The sequence below is a fragment of the Pithys albifrons genome, chromosome 3 (assembly GCF_047495875.1).
Source record: "Pithys albifrons albifrons isolate INPA30051 chromosome 3, PitAlb_v1, whole genome shotgun sequence".
Taxonomy (NCBI): Eukaryota; Metazoa; Chordata; class Aves; order Passeriformes; family Thamnophilidae; genus Pithys; species Pithys albifrons.
The window spans coordinates 48,232,806-48,246,526 of record NC_092460.1 but is presented as its reverse complement, the minus strand read 5'-3'; the positions used below and the strand labels follow the sequence as shown (position 1 = coordinate 48,246,526).

General features: G+C 46.7%; 1 protein-coding gene across 12 annotated transcripts in view; it reads left to right on the top strand.

Moving 5' to 3' along the window:
* The window catches only part of RBFOX2 (RNA binding fox-1 homolog 2), a 175,154-nt gene extending 164,823 nt beyond the window's left edge, over positions 1-10,331 (top strand). For 9 of the 12 annotated variants that reach the window (XM_071551675.1, XM_071551676.1, XM_071551679.1 and 6 more), the window contains 3 exons: positions 1,795-1,883; positions 2,825-2,897; positions 4,013-10,331. In XM_071551675.1, coding sequence (XP_071407776.1) covers positions 1,795-1,883; positions 2,825-2,897; positions 4,013-4,057 — 207 coding nt within the window. In that variant the 3' untranslated portion in view covers positions 4,058-10,331. Of the gene's footprint in view, positions 1-1,794; positions 1,884-2,824; positions 2,898-4,012 lie in introns of those variants that run through there. The other 3 variants (XM_071551682.1, XM_071551683.1, XM_071551684.1) reach the window with 3 other exon arrangements.
* Positions 10,332-13,721: the final 3,390 nt, after the last annotated feature.

Genomic DNA, 13,721 nt, shown 5'->3' with positions numbered 1-13,721 from the left:
GTGCCCAAGTGATAGACCAAGTGTTCCGGAAGCTGGTAAGGGATTACCACAATGACAGTGATACAAAGTTTTGTCTTAATTTGGTGAGGTTGATGAAAGTTTGATTTGGATTAAGGCTGCACCTCATTCCTGTTGCCTCTGTCATGTTTTGGAGGTAGGAATAATGGTGCAATGATACCATAGCAAAAGCAGGCTAAACATCCCCAAACCATCAATCGTAAATGCAGGGTTTGGAACAGCTAGATGAGAGTAAAAGGGCAAACCTGTAACATGATATCTCTTTCACGCAATGTGGTGGTGTTTTCACAGGTGTTAGATCTGTGTTGCTTTTTTTTCTGTTAATTAGAAGATTAGAAGATTGAGGAGGCTGCAAGTCCCTCTCCTCTGGCATAGGAAAGGGTCTGCAAACATGTTTTGGATAGCGTGTTAGCCTTCATGGCGCTGACACAGGTCCCACAAAAGCAACCAAAATTAGTTTAAAATCATTACTTCTAATCTAAAAGCTACCTAGCCCCAAACTGAGCACTGCTGAGCAAACACAGTTCTGTGGTAGAGCTGATCTTGTACTCTGGATTACGGGTACGCAAAAGATTTGTAGGGAAAAAGTGGTATATTGAGCTGATTCTGGAGGTGAAGAGCATAACTCTGCCTTCTCTCTTTCAAACTCTGAAATGTCAATTGGAAGAAAAAAGTGGAAAAAAAAGCCAGAAGCAATCTGGAATTTTCTGATTTTTTTAATGGCTCACTGTGTTTCTAGCATGACAAAGTCATGGTTCATTTATGATGCTCCACCTCCCAAGTTAACAGAAATAAAGAAAGACTTAACCAGGGCTTCAGAGCCCCCTTTGCTTCCTGCTGTGCCACCTTTGCCCCGGTCTGAAAGGTGGCTGGCCTTGGCCCTTCAGTACTGCAGGGTGTGCAGAGTCTGAGCCAGGCCTTGCTGTGCCCCAAGACCTCCTTGTGGGAGTTTCAGGAGGAGACTCACAGGTCTTTCTCTGAGTTAGGATTCATGTTTTGTCAACACAGCTCTAAGTGCATTTGTAGTAACTACCCCTGCTTGGTGTAAGCCCCTTTGCTACAGGTGTGTAGCATGGGCAGAAATGCAGCAGCAGTACAGCCTGCTCTGGCATAATTTCTCTTGGCCTGTTTCCTTTTTCCATGGAGAGGAGAATAGTCTAATTGGCCTTCATGTCAGTTTGTTTGTTGACAGCCCTGAACCCATCAGGGACTGTCTTCTCTGACCATCTTTTCCTGATTGCTTTTTGGCTTCTCTGGCTGTTGATACTTTTGCACATGTGGAGCAAATTAAATCTAGCCTTTTGGGTTTTCCAGGCTTGAAAAAAGAGATAGAGGGTAAAAAACAAAGAGCGAGAATTTTTTCTGAATGGTCCTCTTTCTAAAATACACACTTCACAGAAACTGTCCACCTCTAATTTCCCCAGCTTAAGAGGAAGGGGCCATAAAAATTACATTGCATGCAAGAATTCAGGTCTCTTCTGGTTTTCAGTTCCTCCCTGCCAAACTGCATTTTCTGCAGGGTTATAACCATGCTCAGTCTTCTTTGGTGTGTTCTTTCTGCTAAACAAGGTAGTGGAAGAGCCTCCCTGGTCCTGCTAAGGAAAGGAATATACATGAGTTAATGGGTGATGCTTGTGATAGACAAAACATGGGAGCTGATGCAGTTTGAAACACTTCTTTTCCTTGTGATGTGTGTGACTTTTATTTAATCTTTATTTTTTATACCCTGCATGGGTGGACAGGTATCTGTAAAGTCAGTTCTCTTCTCTCCTGCAGGGTGGATACGCAGCCTACAGATATGCACAGCCTGCTACTGCAACAGCAGCCACGGCCGCTGCAGCCGCTGCAGCAGCTTACAGCGATGGGTATGTAAGGGACAGGTGTCCATGGGGGCTAGCTTGCTGTGCTCAGGGATTCAAGGAGCATCAATCCATTATGGAACTTCTACTTCTTTCCCCCATTTTTTGGTCTTTCTTGCACTCGCATGCGCACACATGCATGGACAACCCAACACGAAAGACTTGAATGCACGGTTTGTCTCTGCTTCTGGAGAGTATTGCCGTCCAGTGTATGTGAGCTGGCACAAATCCTAGCCTCTTCCCTATCCTTGTGATTCTCTGCACAAAGGAGGCAGTGTGGTTACAGCCTCGGAGTCAGAGATCTGGCTTTCCTTGCTCTGTGACTCTGGGCAGGTTTCTTAATCACTGGGTGCATTTCTCTCCCCGTCCATAAAGTAAAAATTACTCAGCTCATGCACTACTCTAGGATGCTGTAATGTACAACTCTGAATAGATACAAAGGATTGTCATCATCAGAGTGCTTGCCTTAAGATTTTTCATCCCCTGTGCAGTGAGGCCGTGTTTTAGTCCTAGCACATGGGAGACAACTGAAGTTTATACTCTTCATTATGGAGAATCCCTCACTACTTTCAACGTAGCAGCTGTTACCGTGCCACTAGCGGTAGCTCCAGCAGTCACTCTCCTCCCAAATTGCATCACGTGAGGTAAGGGATACACCAGCTGTCATTTCAAAGGTGTTGACCTCTTTCCTACAGGTCAAGCTCATGGCTTCTACTACATTCCTCCTTGCAGGCTGTTCTCTTGCCCATCTCATACAATGCATGGCAGCATGCCCATAGGATCTCTTCACGGAGAGGCTGCCTGCGTGCCTGTGTGTGCATGTATGCATACATGTTTGTGGAAGGGCATGCTGCTTCTTCCATTACCTGTGGTCAGACAGCTATGTCTCTGCCCCTCCCAAGTGACTTCTTTTTTTTTCTTTTTGTATCTTTTCTCCCTCTCTTCAGTTATGGCAGGGTGTACACAGCAGATCCTTACCATGCCCTTGCCCCTGCCGCTAGCTACGGAGTTGGCGCTGTGGTAAGTGGGATTTTCTTTCTTGTGCTGTTTATCATTTTCAGCATGGGAAAGCTGTTCACTGGGTACAAGGCAATGAAACTTCACCCAGCAAAACTTTTTGTTGATGGAGGAAGTCCTTAGCTGCAGTGCTGGCTTCCAAGTTGTTGTGCATTTGTATGTATGTGTGCTCCTAAGAAAGGAACCAGGTTGTAGGAGACATTTATTACTTGGTCTTGCACATCAGCTAGTACAATGAAAATTAAAAATGACCAGAAATGACAGGAGCCAGAACACTATTGGTGATTCAGGGGAGCTGTACCAGGGTGATACATAGAGCAAAATTCAGCAATAGTTAAAGATTCAAGACACCCTTTCTTACCATTTTCAGTTGTAGGAGGTAAGGGAATAAATTGTTCTTGTGACATCTCGCAGCAAAGCTGCTTCACTTGGTTCCCTCTTCCACTAGTGGAAGGATGCAGTGTCCTGCCTGCCAGCAGTAGTTATGCAAGGGCAGGAATGAGTTATGTTGGCATTGGAGGGGAGTGGAGCAGCTTGCTGGAAACACATGCTTGCCCATCTGCTAGCCAGCACAGTGTCTAAGTTGTTGCAAAGGCTGGAATACAAATGCGTTCAGAGAAAAAGACACCTAAAAATAGATATCTGCAGTGTAGCACCTCTGTTTCAGTCTCATCTCATCATGTGGATTCTCTTTAGGGTCAATAAGGGAAAAGCAGGTAATTGTAGGGTACCTGGTCATCATATCTATTTTAGTCTTTTACCTCACAATGAAGTGAAGAGCTTCCTGGAAGTCCTGGTCTCTGCTATTTATCTGTAACAGCAGCCTAGAAAAGTGGCTTGAGATTAAGACTTGCGAGTCCCCTCTCTGGTACTGAATTCCCTTCCAACAAGCCTTGCCAAACTACACCTCCAGCTGGCTGGCCACAAGCATGTTCTCCTGAGCCATGTCTTTGGTTTCGCAGGCAGAATTCTCTCTTGCTTCTTAGAGGTGCTCACGGTGGTGGGTCAGTGCCAGGACAGGTCTATTGGTCCTTCCAAAAGCATTTGGGTGATGTGCTGTGTGTCTCTTCACAGCTTGCCTCCTAACAACTTTTTCTTCTCACATTTCATTTCTACAGGCGAGTTTATACCGAGGTGGCTACAGCCGATTTGCCCCCTACTGAAGTGACGTGAGCCCCCTGCAAGTGGGACAGCCCCCCCAGTTCATGAGGCCTGGCTATTGCAATATTTACTAGTAGAGGAACTCTATAGCAAATTGAGGAGGAAAAACAAAAAAACAAAAGAGAAAATACTTTTTTATACCTCACTATGTTCTTTGAATATGTATTTTTTTCCTTTAAATTTCTGCCTTTAATTCTTTTGTTCCAAAGATTGTGCTTTTTTTTTTGTTTTGACTTTTTTTGTCGTTGTTTTCATTTTTGGTTGGTTTTTTTTTAACTGTGGTAAAAATGATGCATTTCCATGTCTGTATGTTGGTGCATAGCTTGTCCTACCAATCACGGAAATGGCGATTAGTGATAAGGAAAGCTGTTAGAAACTGATATCATGCAATTATTCAGGAACATGCAGACAGAGTTACTTCCCTGGGTCTGGTGCTTGGTGCCTGTGAGACAGAAGGACATGAGGGAGACATCTCCACCTGCTGTGTTTCTGGTCTGCAGAAGGAAGCTCTCTTTGGCTGTGGCTGGGACCTAAATGCTGGTGGGAAATAGTCATTAACATTTGGAAATGTGGGAAATGCAGAGACTTTCCTCGTTTCTATCACCATCTGATGCGCACAGGTTTGGGACAGTTTCAGCAGTGTCAGAATTTTAGACTTCACAAGAGAAGAGTCTCTCAACCTGCTCTTAAGAATTCTGCTGTTATCTGCTGTATAGAGGACAAGACTTGGGAAGAAGTTTTTGATGATGACCTTTCCCCCACACACAGAAATTTTACTAGCTGATCGTTGTCCACTGCTGATGGCTATAATTATCTTAGTTTTCATTCCTTCTTTTCAAGATTGTTCTCTCTTGCTGTCCCTTTCCTCCCCTTCGTTCCTCAAGGAGTGGCAGGTGCAGTGCAGGATCAGGCAGAGTGTACCCCTGTTGCGAACAGCAAGTGGTTAAACTTGCAGAGGTGAGGCGTGTGCAGCTTTTCAGAGGAAGAAAGCTAGCAGAAGATTCAAACATGGCAGACACTCTGAGGCCCAGCATGCAAGGTCTCTGCTCCTGTTCATCCTGAGCTGCTTAGGTGCTTTTGGAAGTAATCTGTTTCAAATAACATGAGTGTGGAAAAAACAGTCATGTATAAGCTACTTGAGGCGAGGGACAAGCATATGGGTTTGTGTGGGGGAAGAGGATCTTTTATATCTAAATGTGATCCTGAAGTAGTTTTTTTCTGCCAGAAGCAGTTTGTGCAAGCTGAATTCATAGGAACTTCCTACCACAAGCTATTTCAGGCCCTTACATAGCTGCATTGGAGCATCTGGGTTTGTTTTGCCCAGCCTCTTGTAGAAAGCTGTGCTCCTGATCTGCTGAGTCCATATAGACACTACATATTAGAAGAAGCATAGAGACTATTTAATAGAAGGCTCCAGGATTCCCAAGACATCTCCCTTTTGCTCTCATGTACAGCAAATTCGCTGTGTTTCAAAGACAACACATTTAGATGACAGTGTGAGCTGTGCTGTGATGGGGAGTTACTGCTCTCCAGACCTCCCTGCTCAGCTGCTGGCTCCTAGAGTGCTCCCAGTAACCCCAGTGGTCAGAGGCATGGATCCCACCACATAGAGAGATGCAGGAGCGCAATTTTATTAGGCTGCCACGGCTCCATCAGTTGGTGCTGGGGTGAGCCACTGCCGCTAGAAGGGCAGCTTGAAGTTTGGATTTGTTGATGAAACCTCTCCAACCCCTGTTGTACACCTGCTTCTTCATCCACTGATACTGAATAGGAAACTTCTGCATGTAACACTAAGCAACATCAACAAGCAGAGGTCCCACTCCTGGGGAGGTGTCCTAGCCCAGCCACACACACAACCACACATGTGTTTTGCTCTTCCCCAGTGATACATGGAGCCTCTATGTGCAGCAGAATGGAGGCACCTCTAATGGGAATAATGGACAAGCCATTTGTTAGGCTAGAGACCCTGAAGCTATTGATTCTGTGGAGGAATAGCTAAGTAAAGAGGACACCAAACTGCCAGCCTGTTGGCCACCTTTTTTTCCTGGTTTTATTGTTGTTTTTTACTTTTTTTCCCCCAAGCCAAAGTTTGGTTTGTTGCTGTTATGACAATTTTTTTGTTGTTTGTATATAAATATTTTAGCTTGAAAATGGGGAGGGGGGAACAGGGTCTTGGGGCTTTCACAAAATCTAGGAAATGAGGGGGATGTGGGGTTTTTGGGGGCTTTTACTGCCTGAGTTGGGGTAGAAGAGGGAGGATTTGTGGTACAAATACTCGTATTCCAGTGGAGCCATTTCCACAGCAGGGCAGCCAGGGGACTTGTGGAGCTGGGATGCAGCAAAAGCCTCTACTGGACTTGTTCTACTCGCTGTGGATGGAGGGCCTGAGTGAGGCCGCCCCTTCCCTTGCCCACAGGCATTTCCTCAGGCAGCAGGTCTGCAGGCTGTGAGCAGAGAAGTGCAGCTTGCAGAGCCCCACTGGGGCAGCTGCTCCCCCCCTCTTGCCCCTCTTCTGCATTCAGTTCAGCTGGTTCTGACTGCGACTCCTGAAAAGCTGGGTTCTCCCTCCCCAAGTGCCCTCCCCTGCCCTGGCAGTGCCGCCTGCAATCCCCACCTGCCACTTGGCCTCTCTGGGAGTAGGGAGGCCAGCCCCCTTTCTGCCTTTGAGCAGAGTCTATGCATGGCAGCTTCAGCACGCCTGAGTATATTAGGAATGTGAGGGGTTTAGTGCAGAAGCATCCAACCTTTGTGGGGCTGTGGCCCCTTGATCTCTGAGTAATACCTGCTCTAAGAACATCCAGCCTGATTCCTCCTGTATCTGAGCCTGGTCCTCTCTGGTCACTCCCAGCCAGGCTCCTCTGGTGCATAACCAGCCAGTGTCTCCATGACTGTAGTTAATGCTGCAAAATCCCTGCTGAGGGAGCTTGCTGATAGCCTGGCTTCCTGCTCTCAGCAGTGAACTCCTGACATTGGGGCACTTACATGGCTGGGGGCCAGAGGCAGCCTGCTGGTTCCAGGTGTCCAGAGCACCAGACCTCCCAAAAACTTGCATGCCAGCTGGAATTTTGCAGCAGGGTTTCATGAGTGAGTATTGTGCCATGACAGGAGAGCTCTTCAGCCTTTCTTCCCTGTTGGGGAACAACAGCTCTGGTTTCGCTCTGCTGTGCTGGCTAGAAATGCTTTCAGAGTAGCCAAGCTGTGGCTATATCCATCTTCTGAAGAAGTGAGGACAAAGCCTATATCTCCCTATGCAAAATGAATTACATTTAATGAATTAAACTGGGCCCTGGCTTATTTGAATGATGGCAGCTAGTGCTTGTCTCTGTGATGGGTCTGCAGTCATGGGTCCCTTGCAAAGCAGGGTTTGGCTTTCTGAGGGAAACTGCACAGGCAGCCTGGCAAATAGCTTGCTGTTTGTCACATTCTAGTCTAGTGGCATCTGGGATTCCTCTTGATGCAGAATAAAAAAAATGTTTCTTTAAGTGTAGCTGTTTGTACTGTCTTGCAATAGGTCTGGCCAGCACGTGATGATATACTGATAAAATTTTGGTTTCAAGGGTTGATTTATTTATGTGCTGGTCTGTATTTCCTCGTGGGTACAGTTGTGCTGGTACAAAGAGGGCTTCTACTGGTATAGCATATTCTATACTGGGAATAAGTTGTATTGGTGCCTAGCACATTAGCAAACTGTTGCCCCTGTCCCCATGTTTTGGAGGCTGCTCTGTTGTAGGTGAGTTAGCTTTTCTAAGAAAAGCCATGACAGGACCTGGAGACAATGGGGAGCTCGGTATGAGCCTGCTATAGCCAGCTTTTCCCAGGTTAAGCAGTTACATGTGTCCTGTGTCATAAGTTCAGACTGACAAAGCCATGTTTAGAGGTAGCTGTGGCTTGGCTGTTTCAGTGCCTGAGAGGGAGCAGACTTGCCCAGCAAGAAAGAGTGCCAGCTCCTGAGTTTGAGACCTGTGTTTTGGGCAGGGCTCTGTCACAGTGGAGCAGTTGTGTCGCTACTTTAGACTTTGCTTCCCCGTCCCTGAAGTGAAGTTCGTCCCCTGTTCTTACCTGTTTTGAGACATCTGTGAATGTGAAGTGCATGGCAAGAGCTGAGGAGGGTTTTCTGAATAGCTGGCTCGAGTGCTAGTTGGAGAACAGTTAATGAAGCCATTTCCCTGCCTGAAAAGAGACACTGGCTGCTGGACTTTTGATCCCAGCACCCAGAGCTCCAACAGTGGGAAATAGAAAGCAGAGCCTCCTAGTTCTACCCACGTTTTCCCCTAACCCATTTCTATCTGTATCTTCCCATCCCAGCCATGGAGATGGAGACAGGTGGAGAACAGGTTTGGGGAGCACTTAGGAATTTAATGAAGGGAAACCCAAATAACAGCTCTGGGGAGCGCTTTTGCTGTGTCTAGCTTCAAAGGGAAAACACACGGGCTGCACCACAGAGGGTCTGCTGCCTGTGACCCTCCAGCCTGGCAGGGTGGGAGTGTGCTGTCCTTGGTGCAGAGGGGTGATTTTTAAAGTGTTTTACCTGTTTGCACTGTTTTAAAATAGGAGGGGGGGGGAACCAACTTAGTGAACAAGATAAACATCCAATGTAAACTTCTTTGTGTTTTTATTTTTGACATGCTCTTAGATAATGTCAAACATTTTGTAGTATACACCAGTGAGACTTGATTCTTTGTTGCATAAAACACTATTTTTGGTGATGTTAATGTCTGAAAAACCTGTTCCCTCCACCCCCACCTTACTGACTGCCCTCTCTGCCCTGCAACCCCAGTGAACTTCTCTTCTACAATGAAAACTCCAGTCAACAACACAAGCAGGAGTCTGACAAAAAGAGCGTGAAATGGGGCCCTTTATAAGTAGGCTCTGGGGTTTTTCCCTGGTACGCTTTGCTCTAGCCAGGAGTTGTCAGGATAGCCCCCATCTCTCTGCAGTGCCTGTATCAATGGCAGCCTAAATGGGTCTTGAGATGTCTGAGTCCCACCTCCATTGCCACTGCTGACCCTGGAAGGCAACTTCTTGCCAGAGGCTGCCAGTGCTGCCAGCGGCTGCCTCTCTGGGTAGTGGGCTGCAGCTGGTCCAGGCTTGTGCAGGGGACAAGCTTCCCACACTGCCTCTCAACTCATGGTAGAGCAAGAACACATCAGACAAAAATCTTGACTGATTTCACCAGGAGATTGCTGGTGTCTAAAACCGTCCGCCCAGATACTCGTTTGACTGGCAGTCAGCAAAATGCTGGTTACTCTTAGGAATGTTTTTAATTTTTTATTCTTTTTTGTTGTTGTTATTCTGAAGTGGGTCAAGAAATCTCTTGCCAGATTCCCATTTCACTGCTGGTGGAGGGGCTTGTTGCTTCCCCATGGAGTAAATTACAGAAATCAGGCCTCCCACATTAGTAGTCTCAGTTCTGGTCATGTTTTTCTAATTTTTATGTTCACAGTATTTTGTGTGTGCGCGTGTTGTAGTTTTGGCAGCTCAATTTGGCTGCATTATCAAGTGATGACATCATCCTCTTCTACCCCAGGGGATATGATTTGGTTTGGGTTTTTTTCCTTGGGCTTTTTGTTTGTTTGGTTGGTTTTTCTGTTTTGCTTTGTTTTCTTTTTTATATATGATAAATCCTGCTTGTAAATAGCTGGAGCTAAAATCTGGGGCTGATAGCAAATGCGAACCAGGGCTGTAGAGCGATGCGGACCTGGTGGAGTATTTTACTGACCTCACAGGCTGATCTACTTGAGACTTGGGAGATTTTCAGTGCAAGGCCAAGAAGCCGCAGCACCTCCAGTGGCAGCGACAGACTTGCCCCTTCTTGCAGTCTCCCCAGCACCTCCCATTGCCAGGTACCACCGGGGAACAGGGCACGTCCCAGGCGGGATGTGTTCCCTTCCCCTGGATCATTTCCTAGGACGCCCAAGCCGCTTGCCCAGGGTCCCATTTCCCTGCTGACTCTGGAGAAGCAGTATCTGCATCCCAGGGCTTTGTGACAGCCTCTAACTTCCCGCCCTCCCTCGTTAAGTATCATATTGTATAGTAGCTTTCAGACCATACAGTATTCATTGGGTTATTCCTATTATTATCAAGTAGCTGGAATTGTGAAGGTTGGAGTAGTTAGATCTTTAGCTTTTATTCCTTTTTTTTTGTATTACTATCCATGTGTATAAATTATTGATCATGTTGCTGGCTTTTATAAACTCTAAGCAAGGGGGGGAACCCTTCCTAACCCTTTGCAAATGGTAATGAAGCACTGTTTTTAAATAAAAGAGAGAAACACCAGTCTGCTGGCTCCCGTGTGTTGTCTGTTTTTCAGTGCATCTGGATGAATTTTACTGGTGGTGCATCTCCCTGACAGGTAAAACACAAAGAAGGGAAGCTGGTGTGAAGAATGAGCTGGGAGATTGGATCTTCTTAACGGTGATAAAGGGCAAAGCCTTGGCAAGTCATTCTGGCAAAATCCCAGCCCCATCTGTTTGTACACTGAGGTCTCTGAGAATCCACACTTTTCCCTGCCATTCTCTCCCATTGCTGCTTATTACCAGAAAAGTGCCATTTGTTTGGTATTTGATAAGGAGCCTTTTTATTTCTCCTCCTCAAGCCTAATCAGTGTTTGAACCTGTTAGTGTGGAAGGAGAGACAACTGTTTCAAATTACAGTATCGGCATTTCCTTTAAAGCCTGTGTAGCCAACCTCACTCCATCTGTGTCAGCACAGGTTTCATAGTTAACATGTACAACTGGAAGCTGCTGTTTCTGTGTTCGGCGTAAATTTCCTCTGGGAGTTTGGACATGGCTTTTGATCACTGCTCCTGTTTTCCTGCCTATAAAAGGAGTACTGCTGCAGACAAGCAGAATTTCATTCATATTCTACAAAGTATTTAGAGATTCTCCAGTGAAAGATGCCATGAATAGATCCATATAATCAGGTGCCTCTTCAGCTGAAATTATCCTAAAAATAACAAATAAATCCCTGTGGCTAATTGGAAGTAATTATGGAAACAATAACTGAGAAAAATGATACAGCTAAATATGCCTAGTACAGTTGAGGCTGGTGCAGGATTTTGCTGCTTCTGGAAATGCAAGGTACGTGGAACAAAACGAGTGGGATAAGGTGCATCCCCGGGTGGTAGCATTGTCAATTATGATGCAGGAAGACATGCAAGCTCCTTAAGCATTCCTTTCCAGTATTTACCAAAGATATCCTGTCAGATGATCCTCATTTCATTCTAACAATAACTCAAGAGGATGTTCAACAGTGACTGCTAAAATTAGATGCCTGGAAATCAGGGCTGAATAATTGTTGAAGAAGAGCTGGTTAAAAGATTCTGCATCAGTGGAACTGGGAAGGGTCTTGAAAGGAAGCTCTGCTGTGCTGAGAGAAAGGTAATGCAGAGGCAAAGCTGCTTCAGTGGCAAAGCAAAGGAGCTCTAGGTCTTCCAGCCTACCTTAATTTCACAGCAAAGCTGTAAAATGGCTGATCCTGAAATATACTAGTAAGTCAGTAAAAGTTGTAATGTTCTGCATTTCTCAATATGATTTATCAGAATAGATCATCAAATGAAGCAGAGTTCTTTGAATGCACAGCAAGTTGGTTGAGGGAGTGAACACAGCTGATTTAATGCATTCCCTTTCTCTAACCTGTAAATAATTATAATAAATAATAGGTAAATCACATGAATCACAGCTGATGACAAGCCATGGTGCTCACTTCAGTGTGTACAGGTGGCATCAACTGAGAGAGTGAGGGTACCACTGTCACATCAGGGAGGAGCTGGGAAAGAGGGTTTGGTAAGAACCTCTACGTGGGTTCTGGGCCGGGGGGCTTGGTGCCAGCCCAAGGTCCTCCAGGGTTACGGATCCCGCCTGTCCCCCAGAGCTAGAGAGTGCTGAGAAAGAGACCTGGTCACTCCAGGAGACAAGAGGTGAGAACGGTTTATTGTGAAACACGCGAGGCTTTTATGAGTTCGGGAGGGGGGCGGGGGGGTGGGGGGGGGGAGAGGTGCTGGAGAAGGGATGGGTTGGGTAAGAACTCCAGAAGGGGAAGTGGCTTAAGTGCTCGGCTAGCGAATAGGAAAACGGAGGGGCTAACACCCAATAGAAATCCATGGTTTGGGGACAGTCGGGGGTGGTAGCCAGCAGGATTAGGAGAGGGGCAGCAGCCGCAGCGATGCCACCCCGGGCAGCACCGGCTCCACGAGGCAGAGGCATTCCGGCACGGAGCTGCCCCTGCCCGGACCGACGGGCGCTGCCCCGGTTCATCCCGAAGGTGCGGGGACGGCTCCGTGCAAGTTCTGGATGCTGCCGCCACTCTGGCAGTGCGAGGCTGAGGGGGTGGCACCCCCCGGGCAACACCGGGCGCAGCGCTGACAGTGCCCGCGCTTGACCAGCACCAGGAGTCACAGGGGGCGGGTGGATACAACACAGGGGTTGAGGGAGTGATGCAATGTAGGAAGAAGGGATACAGAAACTTTGTAACTAAAAACCCGGTTAAGTAAAAGGCGTAATTTTAAAACTTCAACAAGTCTCTCATGTATGCAGCTTGTCAGGTTCAGGGTGCTTTGCCAGCGCTGGTCTCCTCGGAGGTTCACTTCAGCATTTTCCCACACACCAGCATAGTTATTGAGTGAGAACTTCTGGGCCATATGGCTGTGCTTGGCAGCTGCAGGGTGGGGTATAGTCAATAAATGGTAACATTTACTGGAAAACATTTGGATCACATTGAAATGATTTATGAATTCAAACTGAATTTGCAGAAAAGCTCAAGGGTGAGGTTGGTGTGGCTGCTAAGGCTGCGTCTTAGTCTGGCACTGACAAGCTGCATCAAGAGTTTTGATCCGAAAGCTCAGAAAGAAGCCCTGATCACTGCACCAGTGGCAAAGCTGACTTCTTGTCAGGATTTTTCTGCTGGACTTCTATTGACTATACTGGATCAAGGATGGCAGCCTGAGCACCCTTTGAGAGAAGAGCTTAGCTTAGCAGCTGGTGTGGGAAGGGAGAGTTATTTGCATGCCCTCTTTCTGTCTTCACAGAGAAAATTGTGAAGTTGTAGAATAATTTCAGTTGGAAGAGATCTGTAAAGGTCATCTAGCCCTATGTCTTGCTCAGAAGTCAGTCAAGTTCATGTAACTGTAGCATCTTCAGCACGAGCTCAGAGGTAAAATGCATTCTGCAGTGCCAACAACTTCAGCGCATCCTGGGAGGTGCGAGGTGGCCCATGGCCTCTGGTCTGTGCCTGCAGCCCTGTTTCCTTCCCTGTGCAGCCAGGGTTGGTTGTCACTTGGGGCTGTTTCACCAGAGTGTGAAGAAGAAAAACTGCAATGGGTTTAACTTTGATTTAGACAAGATGTATTTTTTATGGTTGCTCTGTTTGCCTGAAGCATGGTCATTTCTAGCACAGCACGTTCAGCACTGGCTCTTGCTGCTCCAGAGGAGCTGGGAGCAGTTCAGTGAAGAGCTTCTAGTGTGGTTCAAGGCCTGCAACTGGGTGGGGGAAGAGAGGGAGAACAACTGTGAGGGCTCATCTGTTATTTGTCAGGAAGAAGGGGAATTGATTGCTTTCTAGAAGAATCTTGCAAGGAACAGAGGTCTGACTTTTCCAGGCCTTTTCTACCAGTTGGTATAACATTCCCCCAGCACACCAGAGGTGAAGCCAGGCAGCTGCAGCTGTACC